The sequence below is a fragment of the Bubalus bubalis genome, chromosome 11, assembly GCF_019923935.1.
Source record: "Bubalus bubalis isolate 160015118507 breed Murrah chromosome 11, NDDB_SH_1, whole genome shotgun sequence".
Taxonomy (NCBI): Eukaryota; Metazoa; Chordata; class Mammalia; order Artiodactyla; family Bovidae; genus Bubalus; species Bubalus bubalis.
Window position 1 is genome coordinate 24,165,498 of NC_059167.1, and position 12,065 is coordinate 24,177,562.

At 35.6% G+C, this 12,065-nt stretch overlaps 1 protein-coding gene across 7 annotated transcripts in view; it reads right to left on the minus strand.

Moving 5' to 3' along the window:
- PALS1 (protein associated with LIN7 1, MAGUK p55 family member) overlaps positions 1-12,065 on the minus strand; it is a 78,982-nt gene that overhangs the window by 38,397 nt on the left and 28,520 nt on the right. For 4 of the 7 annotated variants that reach the window (XM_006041813.4, XM_044924822.1, XM_044924821.2 and 1 more), the window contains exon 3: positions 6,084-6,622. In XM_006041813.4, coding sequence (XP_006041875.1) covers positions 6,084-6,450 — 367 coding nt within the window. In that variant the 5' untranslated portion in view covers positions 6,451-6,622. The remainder of the gene's footprint in view (positions 1-6,083; positions 6,623-12,065) is intronic. The other 3 variants (XM_006041815.4, XM_025295327.3, XM_044924820.2) reach the window with 1 other exon arrangement.

Below are 12,065 nucleotides of genomic sequence, written 5' to 3' on the forward strand. Positions count from 1 at the left end.
CTCTAGAGAGTCCCTTGGACTGCAAGGAGATCCAACCAGTCCATTCTGAAGGAGATCAGCCCTGGGTGTTCTTTGGAAGGAATGATGCTAAGGCTGAAACTCCAGTACTTTGGCCACCTCATGTGAAGAGTTGACTCATCGGAAAAGACTCTGATGCTGGGAGGGATTGGGGGCAGGAGGAGAAGGGGACGACAGAGGATGAGATGGCTGGATGGCATCACTGACTCGATGGACGTTGAGTCTGAGTGAACTCCGGGAGTTGATGATGGACAGGGAGGCCTGGCGTGTTGCTATTCATGGGGTCGCAAAGAGTTGGACATGACTAAGCGACTGAACTGAACTGAAGGGTAAACAATAAAATTAACTCAAGGAAGCTCATCTCCATTTCTGAAGATCTTTTAAAAGCAGTGGAGATAACCATCTCCCCTGGATTACTTTTGTTATCTTCACTTATTGCTATCATTTACCTCACATGAAAATAGATTCTAGGGACCTATTCAAGCATTAAGATTCTTCCACCAATTCTTTTAACCTATCCTCAGAAACTTCTATAGTTCAACCAACTTCATGACTTCTTCCTGAGAACTTTTATTAACGATTTCTTTTCTCCTAAGCTGTATAGTCAAACTGACTATTCAGGCGAGGAACTTAATAGTATAGAGGATGAGGAAATTATGGGGCTTCCCTGGTGGATGAGTGGTAATGAATCTGCCTGCCAATACAGGAGACAACAGGTCCATCCCTGGGTCGGGAAGATCCCTGAAGAAGGAAATGAAACCCACTTCAGTATGCTTGCCCGGGAAATCCCACAGACAGAGGAGCCTGGTGGGCTACAGTCTACAGGGTTGGAAAAGAGCCAGATACAACTTAGTTACTAAACAACAACAAATGAAGAAATTATACCAGTTTCCAGTACATCTATCCACTGAATTGAAATTAGAACTTCCACTTAGGAAATCCTTGCTTAAGTTGGGATGGGTAGTCTTTTCTTTTTCTTTTTATATTTAAGGAAATAAAATTCAGATCACTGAGCTTTGGTTTTTAGTAGACTAGGTTAAAATGCATTTATTCAAAATAATCAGAAGCTCCTGAAAGACCCTAAACAGTAATTAATCATTAACACATTGGGTTACAAATTAAAAACAAATTCTAGACAAGTATATAAGCAAAGACAGTTGAGAGAGAAGACAGAACAAACATCTTAGCTCCAAATATAGGACAATGGAGAAACACCACTGAAATGATTACTGCTCAGTCAGGTACAAAAATTTCATGATTTTTCTCTGGACAAAACTGTAACGAATTTGGTGAGCAAGAAAAAGAACTAAATTTGAGGTCAGAATATCTGGGTCCTGGTTATGGCTTAGATTACTTATTAGCTGCAATGTATGTCACTGGAAAATCTATTTCAATCTCTGGGCCTCTCTATAACATGACTGGGTTTGACTTGGATATTATTTACCAAACTTCTGTTAGCAATCCATTAAAAATGTATATTCTTTAATAGCAAATGAAACAACTGACAAAGAATTCATCTCCAAAATATACAAGCAGGTCACGTAGCTCAATATCAGAAAAATGAACAACCCAATTAAAAAGTGGGCAGAAGACCTCAACAGACATTTCTCCAAAGACATACAGATGGCTAATAAACACATCAAAAGATGCTCAACATCACACATTACTAGAGAAATGCAAATCAAAACCACAATAAGGTATCATCATCTCACATGGTTAGAATGGCCATCATCAAAAAGTCTACAAACAATAAATGCTGGAGAGGGTGTGAAGAAAAGGGAACCCCCTTACACCGTTGGTGGGAATGCAAACTAATACAACCACTATGGAGAACAGTATGGAAATTCCTTAAAAAACTAGGTATAAAACTACAACACAATCCAGCAATCCCACTATTGGGCATATAGCCTGAGGAAACCAGAACTGAAAAAGACACATGTACCCAAGTGTTCAAGGCAGCACTATTTACAATAGCAAGGACATGGAAGCAACCTAGATGTCTAATCTTAGCAATATGAACAAATCAAAAAATCATCAAACAGTCCCCACATTTTAAATATTAAGCTTAAAACCAATAGGTTTAACCATTTCACTTTCAGAAAAAAAGTCCCTCAAAGGAATGGCTAATAAAGTTTGGAAATATTTATAGAAGTTGAGCGAAAATTTAATGCAATTAACTTCTCAGAAATAGTATTAACTCAAAGTTTATTGGCACTGGAATTTTTTTGTTGTTGCTAAATAAACTTTATTTTAAAAGCCAATAAAAAAAAAAGCTCATCACAATCCAGCACAATTCTAGTATATCCCATGATCAACCAAAAGTCAAATAACATCAGAGAGAAATGTGAAGAAATATTTTACTTTATAACATCAAATACAAGAATACTATTGACTTAGCATTAATAGTTAGAATATGCAGAGACACCTGGCAAAAATATGTAGGTACTAATAAAGACTGAAACACAGTATTATTAATATAAAAATATTTTATTTATCCTAGTTTTATTCCCCTCAGTGTGTGTGTGTGTGTTTTTAAATTTTTTCTTATCACTAACAGCATCTGGTGAAAACTAGAAAGCCCTTAATCACAAATTTCAAGAATCTCCTTATCAGCCATAAAACCTATAGCCTGCTATGGGTGTGTGTTGAGTGGGTGTGTGCGTGTTTCTGAAGGTCTCTTCACAAATGTGAGAATCAGAGTCATGTCTATGATAGACAGCAATGTTTCCTAGTTACTCCCTTTAAACAGTCTGTCTACTGTATTTACTTGTCCAGAGTCCTGACCCAAATCAGTTATCTGTGATTACAAAAATCAATGAAACAGCAAAAGCTACAAAGACATCTGAGGATGACCCTGTTCTCCCTCATTCTACTCTAACCTACATTCTGCTCTCTTCTCAGGATTTTTCTCACAAGGTAGTCTGTATCTTTACTTATGAAAGAGAACAAGACAATGATATTTCATTCACAGGAAGTTCTAACAACTCATGCCAATTTTAAGGAAGGCTCCTTAATGTATCAAAATTCTTATAATTTATGCTAGTAATATTAATTATTCATTTAAATTTCCCACATCACTATTTTCTAATTTTCAATAAGATTCTAAGTGCTTTTACACAAGAAAATTCAGTTCATCCTTTCCGAATATTTTCTATCAATCCATCCCTGCATGTTTAATATTATACACTGCCAAATTTATAAATATTTTTAAAAAATCACCACCCAGACAAAGTATCCAATCTTTCCAGTCACATTTTCAATTCTTTAATGAGAATTTCCTCTACTCACAGATAAATGACGATGTATCATTTGGCAACTGAAGGCTCCCTTTCAGAAAAATAAATCAGTTGCCCCATCCTTGCCTCATTTAAAACAAGGCTGCTGTTTCTGGTTGTGAAAAAAGCTGAGAAGTTGTCTCCTGGCGTGTGCATATTAATCTAAACACTGGCAGAGAGACTCATACAACTTTAGGGAGTACTGTTGTAGTTTGATGTGTTAGCAAATTACAAACAGGAAAAAAATGTCTGGTACAAAGCTAGTATACTTCATTTTAAAGTCAAAACTTAAAACTGAGTATATCCCAAAACTGAAGATTTGACTGACAAAAACAACTTTATAACTTATGGTAACTTTTCATGCCTCCTACAAATAACACATCTGTGTTGAGTGCATTAAAATTAAATCTATCACTCATTTGTCAAAACACGAAATATTCTCCTTATCCAAGAAATGACTTACAGACAGCTGGTACTAAATTCCAAATTACTTTAAAATAAATTATGTAAAACATCCTTAAGTTCAAGGATTACCCAAAGATAATTTTTAAAACCACAGTGGGTTGCAAGTCAGAAGAAAATATAGTTGTCCTTTAACTACACTTGTAGAAAAACAAACCAAGCAACAGGTCTTCAGTTTTCTGTGGTTAGGCAAGAAAATAAATAAAAATTCCACAAGTGAATTCTGTTTCTTCATGGAGATTACATGAGTCTTGTCTACTACACGGACATTTATGCCTAATTCAATTAAAGTAAATGCACAAATACATTAATCTCAAAGAAATTTAAATAGAAACCCAGAAGACTCAAACTAGGCTTGGGTTGGATATATTACAATGTAAGTTTTCTCCAAGTCATAGAGAATATTTAGCGAGTATTTTAATAAAATATAATTAAGTGGTATGAGATGATGCCAATAAGAGGCAATGAAATATTTTTACTTTAACAAAACTCTTAAGAAAAAACAGCATAAAATTCCTTCATATAAATGCATTTTTAAAATACGTAATCTCTCTGTTTTTACTATAATGCCTTTCTTTATTACCATTTAGGCATTTTTTGCACACTTCATTATGACTGAATATATCTATGATTTCTTAAATCACAGAAAAACACTCACAATGCTTTCTGTCAAGAGATATGAATCCTTTGTAAAGGTATAGCAAAGAAAAAACAGTTGTTATGATGTAGCAGAAAATGTTCTAGACTGCAATTAGTATATATGGTAAACATACATACAAATATATAGTACATATGGTACTTTTATATACACAGATAGTAAATAAGGTACTTTTATATACAGATAGATAGTATATGGTACATTTATATAGATGGTAACTTTGAGTAAGTAAGAAAAAGATGTTGCACTCTTGGTAGCCAAAGCTCTGGTCCAGTGAGTGAAGAACGGGACGGATGTCAGTTTCCACTTAAACCCTTTGCTCTTTGCAGTATAAACAACTGCATATCCAGATCAGGCAAATTAAAACTTGGCCCTACTACTTAGCATGGAGTCTTAAACAAGTGATTTAACTGATGTTCAATTTCTTTTTCTCCAAAATAGGTATTATAGAGCCCCGTTAACAGAGCTATTGTAGAAATTACACAGAAAGGCATCTGCTATAACATCAAGTAAAGGATTCAATAAACACTTAAATAAATGGCAAAACAACAATGAAAACCCTCTCCTTCCAAAGTGAAGTATCTGTCTTTTCACATCTATAATTATAAATCATTAAGAAATAAAAATACTTCCTTTGAGTTAGCCTGGTTTTAACGGAACACAAGTTTATGTACACCACTGACACTAGTTCAGAGATCTCTCTTTTGTGTGTAGAGGAAGAGAGAGCAGTAAGTTCAACGACAAAACACTTAAGTTTGGAAACACCCATTTGACATCAATCTCTCTTATAGATTCACAATACCTATTAGTATTCTAAAGGCTACAAGAAGTACTGTAATAAGAAGCTGTTTAACTTATTTAACCCGTTCTCAAAGTTTGATCACAGAATTCTTTTATATCTAGAAATACATCATGTGCATGCATGCCAAGTTGCTTCAATCGTGTCCAACGCTGTGCAACCCTATGGACTATAGCCTGCCAGGCTCCTCTGTCCATGGGATTCCCCAGACAAGAATACTGGAGTGGGTTGCCATGCCCTCCTCCAGGGCGTCTTCTGGACCCAGGCATCGAACCTGCATCTCTTATGTCTCCTGCACTGGCAGGCCCAGGTTCTTTACCACTAGCGCCACCTGGGAAGCCCATTAATATATCATAGCAGTAGTTTTTTGGCTTTCCTCACAAAATGAAATTTAGGAATAGTTAGTATAGGGACTTTAAAGCCATGTTTTATGCGTATTATGCCAGAGAAATAACACCAAGTTTTTCTCATTAATAACTATTAAATTATTTCATAAACCTTAAAGAAATCAGAAATTTAAAATCTGCAAATTCCTTTTCAGTAATTTTTATATAAAATTTGAGTTTGAAATGAAATGTGAATTTCAAGGCTTTAAAGATCAGGCCTTATATAGGAATTTTTACTTCAAATATGAAATATAAAAATCATGTTGTAGCATATATCCTGAACATTTAGGATACATGCTCCAGTTCTACATGGCTAACAGGAAACAAGTTATATGGCCTTTCTAAGAAAAAAACTAATCCTGGTCTGAATTCAAATTGTTACTACTTACATTCTTTATATAACTCTTCCCTCCTATACACATTTATGTTAAGGCAAGATAAACAACAGCAAAACATTTTCTAATTCTTCTACTGTTTTTACTTACCTAATATTTTCACAGCATAATGAGGACTTTCTAAGACAATTCCTTCCTCTGTATCAAATATAGGGTTATCTATTCCAGTTTTTGGAGGAATCTGGGCTAGTTTCTTAAGTCTCATGGAAGAATTAAGGTCAAGTTCTTGTTTTTTCCCTTCTTCCTCTCGCCTACGCCTCATGTCCTCCTGTTGTTGCCGAATACGTTCCAGCTGTGCACTTCGCCGCACTGGCATCATCCTGGTGCCCAAATCTCCAGGGCAGTCAACAGCCATCTCTCGGTGCTTCTGATGTTCCTCTGGTGATGCAAGATCAACATTTTTTACTCCGTTGTCTGACTCCTCAGTAACATGCCCATTCATATGGGATGTTGTCATGGTTATCTATAAAAACCTGTACCACTCTTTATAAATCAATTTTTCCTATAAAGCCAATCTCTTGATTCTGTAGTATAAAATCCATGTTACTTCAAAAAAACAAAACAAAACAAAAAAAAAAAACTTCTCACATCACATAATAATGCTATGAAAATGTATCCATGAAGGAAATCTAAGGGGAAAGATGGGGGGGAAAAAAGTATAAGAATTACAATATAAAAGTAGAATTTACATCATCTACTTCCAATCTCTATTGCTAAACAATACAGAAAATAACTCAAAAGTATATGATATTATTTTGCTATATAGATTAAATATTTTCCTTTCATTCTACAGAACTGAGGAAATCAAGATGTTTCAACAAAAAAGCTGTCTAGAAGTATTTGAAGCATGTTGCTTAATTTTACAGCTGAGAAAAATGAAATATTAGAAAGTTTAGCAAAGCAGAAAAATAAGAAAGTTCTGGGTACTAGTTTAGTAGAGAATAAGATATTTAAGGTATGCTAATGCTAAGTCGCTTCAGTTGTGTCCGACTCTGTGCGACCCCATAGGTGGCAGCCCACCAGGCTCCGCTGTCCCTGGGATTCTCCAGGCAATTTAAGGTATAAAGGTATTTTAATCACTTTTATAGTTGTCTCAACACAATATTCTACAGTCAGTTAATATACACAAGTCTTAAATCCCTTCCTGCTGCTGCTACTAAGTCACTTCAGTCGTGTCCGACTCTGCAACCCCATAGACGGCAGCCCACCAGGCTCCCCCGTCCCTGGGATTCTCCAGGCAAGAACACTGGAGTGGGTTGCCATTTCCTTTTCCGATGCATGCATGCTAAGTTGCTTCAGTCATGTCTGACTCTGTGTAACCCCATGGACAGCAGCCCACCAGATTCCCCTGTCCACAGGATTCTCCAGGCAAGAATACTGGAGTGGGTTGCCATTTCCTTCTCCAGAAATCCCTTCCTAGTTAACTGCTAAAGAACCTGGCTGGCATACAGCAAGTTATGTTGTCAACTCACTTGAGATAAGGCAGCATAGTATTGTAGGGGACAATTCACTTTTTAAGAGTTTATGAAAAAGAAATGAAAAAGAAATTTTAATTAGCAGCTAAGGCATCTACAAGATAAAACCACCTCTATAAGATAAAACCACACCTATAAGATTAAAGTGAGAAAATGACTATGTTGGTTATTAGTCTTTATAACTGGTTACACTAAAAAAAGAATTAGGGTTAATTCTTTATGAGGATTCACTTAGAAAAATAGTATTATCTGCTACCACTCAAAAATGTTTTAAAGTCATACTGTACAGCAAATAAGAATATATTGGGCTTGGAGACCAGAAAACTGAATTTTAATTCTGGATCTGCTACTTCCTCTAGTTTTATGATTTAAGACTAGTTTCTCTGAACCTCAGATTCCTTTGGAAAATTTATTCACAGAACTGTTCTGAGTTTCAAATGAAATAATGTATATAAGTTTTAGAACTAATAAGTATTTATACTTTTAGTAATTCTTAGTATTAATTTGATTCTATTTATTTTAAAAATCCAACATATTTTAGACAAGAAAAATATTTTACTGGATGACAATGGCTTTTCATCAAGCCATTTCTTGGGCATAAATAGGCAGATTGTTTATATAAGTATAAATCCACATACTAAATCTAATTAGTCTTCTCTTGCTCAAGACTTTCAAAAATATTTACAATAATAACCTCCTTGAGTTGAGCTGCACTTCAGTTAATAGGTTTGTTAGAGAACATGCCAACAAAGCAAAAGCTGAGTTTTCAGACAATATTCCTAATGCCAGCCAATCTCCTTTCAAGCAAACCACTTGTCACAGATGGTTTAACACAAACCCACCTAGACTACAGGAAAATCCACTAGACCAGCAATCAGGAAAATATTTAATAGGTGCAAGCTACATGACCACAAAAATTACATATTCACAAGAATTCTGGTAGATTTTTCTGTCTTCCATCCAAATTTTAGTTTCTCTATTTATGTGATCTACATACAAATACCTTATTTATCATTAACTTGCCTTTTTTTCATTAAAAATGAGAGCTATCAGAATGTTAGATAATTCTTAAGTTTTGTAATATTGATTACTGTTGTTATTCAGTCGCTAAGTCGTGTCCAACTCTTGCGCCCCACTGACTGTAGTCCAACAAGCTCCTCTGTCCATGGGACTTTCCAGGCAAGAATCCTGGAGTGGGTTGCCATTTCCTTCTCCAGGAGATCTTCTGGACCCAGGGACTGAACCCGTGTCTCCTGCATTAGCAGGTGGATTGTTTACAGCTGAGCCACTAGAGAACCCCTGTAATACTGATCAGATACAAATACAAATTTAACTTATTTAATATTTTCATTACAAGTAAACAGAAATTTATGTAGGAGCCACTGTATTGCTATAGTTAACTTTAAAAAATTTAGGAGCATATATATTTTCAGAAAATTAAAACTTTCAACTTTCTCTATTTGTAACATTCATAGGATATTAAAAATCAAATTTAATAGAGTATTTTACTTATACATATGCTTATCTACAAAAATTATTTGCAATTAAAACTTAGCTTAAAAACTAAGTTTTATAAGATTATATCCATATTCACTATATGAAATCATAATTATGCAAGAGAAATTAGGCCAGGTAATTTCAGTTGAAGTTCTAATGCTTGGACTATGATCATGCTTGTCTACTTGGATCTAGTCTTTTACTCTCAGAAAAGTTTCTGCAACCTGATAGTAATCCACTTAAATCTCCATTTTGGTCATTTCCCTTAGAATGTTCATAGTCCATTGGAGAGACAGCAAAGAAAATGAATGATTATTCTTCCCAGTCGATTTCTCATTAGATTTTCAATTTGTTAAAAATGGGTCATTCATGTCTTATTTTTATACATTCCTTGGGCTTAACACAATACATGTCATATAGAAGATGCCCATCAGGTATCTGTTCAACTAAACTTAGAAATGTCATAAATTCACAGATGATGCATAGGTGATGGGCTCTAAAATTTAGTCTGTGATAAAGAGACACAGCAAATCTCCAACATAAGGATACTCTCTTCCAGCAGCATTAAAAAAAAAAAAAAAAATTTAAAGATTAGCCAGATAGAACAATCTGTTCCAGGCAGAGGGACTCATAAGACCAAACGGAAGGAAGAGCAAGAGAATGTGGCAGCTGTAATAGTAGGAAAGAACGCAAATGGCTGGATGGGACAATGGGAATATGCCATACATGAACAAGGATGAAACTAGAAAGCAGGCAGGGGCCACATGGAAAAGGTAACAGCTAAAGACTCCGACCTTTACCCTGAAAGTAGTTAAGAATTATTTTAAGATTTAAAGCAGGGGATGACATGATTACACTCACTTTTAGATAAATATCTCTCTGGTAGAAGGCTAGAGGACAGACCGAAGGGTGGCAATGAGACCAATTTGAGGGCAACTGTAAGAAACGGGGTCCTAAACTAAGATGGTTAGAATGAAAAAAAAGCCACATTAAGTAGATTATATAGGTTACAGAATTACTAAAACTTGGGGTTTCTATTACATATAGCAGGGCAAAAGGAAGAGAAGAAGGATGTAGTAATAGCAGCAGTAGTAGTAGTATTAACAAATACATTTACTGAGCTCATAATTCTATGCCATATACTACTGAAAGCACTTTACACAGTATTCAATCACTTAATCCTTGCTACAACTCTAAAAGTAGGTCCAAATATGCCTATTTTATAAATGAGGAACAGGGACTGAAGTAGGCCTTGAGGACAGGATGAAAGAGTAAGAAAAGAGGCCATATGAACCAAAGACAGAAAAATATAAAGTCTGGGGAAAGCATAAACAAGGCTAGTTGAATTATAGCGGTCAGTTTGTACAAGAGGATACTGGCAGGAAAATTTGACTGGGTCCAACTTAAAAAAGTCTTAAATATAAGTCTTTAATCTCAAGGCAGTAAGAAAGCCATCAAAGATTGAAAAAAGAGGGGTGATTTGAACATAAATTTAATTGAGCACTTACCCCTTCCTGAGGTACTAAAGCCATAGAGACAGGATCCTGCCCATTAGTTTATCTACCACAATTTCCCACAGGAATCTAGAAACTAATGTGTCCAGAACTAAACTTATATTTCCCTTTAATCTCCTCTATACTCCTTGATCCTTTTCCTCCATTCTCAACTCTAATTAATGCCACTATGTCTCCCCAGTTACTCAAGGCAGCACAGCATTTAAGAGTATAGGCTCTAGAACCAGACTGTCTAGAACCTAATCCTTGTCTACTTTTAAGTCTCACCTCACATACATTCTCCTCTGGATTTTCGTAATTTTCCACAGTGGACATGTGCCTCCTCTCAATCCCTATCACAATTTTGATCAAACTCAACTACAGCAGTCTGAATCTGTCTGTCTGCCCCACCAGACTAGAAACCTTTGGAAGTCAGGAATTAAGCTGACTCATCTCTGGATCTGTGACACTGCCTGCCTAGCATAGGACCAAGCAAACTGCAGGCTTCAGAATATGAACCAGGCACTAGGATTTCATGGACACTATCTTTGGGTCATTAGGTGGACAGCAATGTCATTAACCAAGATGGAGAATTCAAGAGAAGGGAATGAGAGAGAGGAGGAGAAAAATTGAAGGGTGCTACAGGTTTTGATTTAACACAATTTCAAGGTGACTATATGTCCTACAGATAAATGATCTAATCAGCAGGGATCTTACTGATCTGCATAGCCCTGATAACTAGTAAGGGATAAACACCTAATTAGGCATATGAATAAACTATTCCTATGTTCAGAATATCTGATGGCTTTCATATTGCCTAGAGAATAGAATCCAAACTCACAAGATAAAATCTCAACTTTCTAACTGTATTTTTTACTACTTCCCTGCGCAAGTCTTCTAAGTTAGCTTCCTCACTTGTGCCTGCCTATCCCACATCTTTCTCTTCCTGCCCAAACGCCTTATGAACTAAGAAATAAGAACTGCTTCTCCTTTCATGTTCTACTTTCAAGATCTACCACAAGCCACTATTTCAAGAAAATTTTCCAGATTACCTCAATTAAATAATGATCTCACAGTACCAAAACTCCAAGACTCAATAATAACGCTCATGAGTTAATTCATGAAATACAAGACAGATTGTTCCACAAAGAAACATTATGCTGTGTCCCATAGTTTTAAAATTAAAGATCATTATAAAACAGACAAACCATGAATATTCTAGCTTATTTATGCAGCCAACACATGAAAATAAACAATGAAAGAGTACCAATCCAAAGGAATTATGCTCTCATTCTCAAAAAAAAAACAATTCCTTTGTTTGACGATTTGGAATTGGAGGCGGGTAAATGACTGAACTAGAGAATTACCTCCTTATATGTAAATAAAAGACTGCCTTATGCAGCTAAAGTAGTTACAAGCTGCTGGCCCTAAAGAGTATCCCTCTCTTCTCTATCCTCTAATTATAAATTAACTGTTTTAAAAACCCCCTGAATGCCCACATTTCAAATCCTCATCAGAATCCCAACTTATACATCCCACCTCGTGGGACTGGGGGTGGCGAGGGGGTGTGGAAAGAAAAAAAATAAATAAATAAAACAACTCTATGT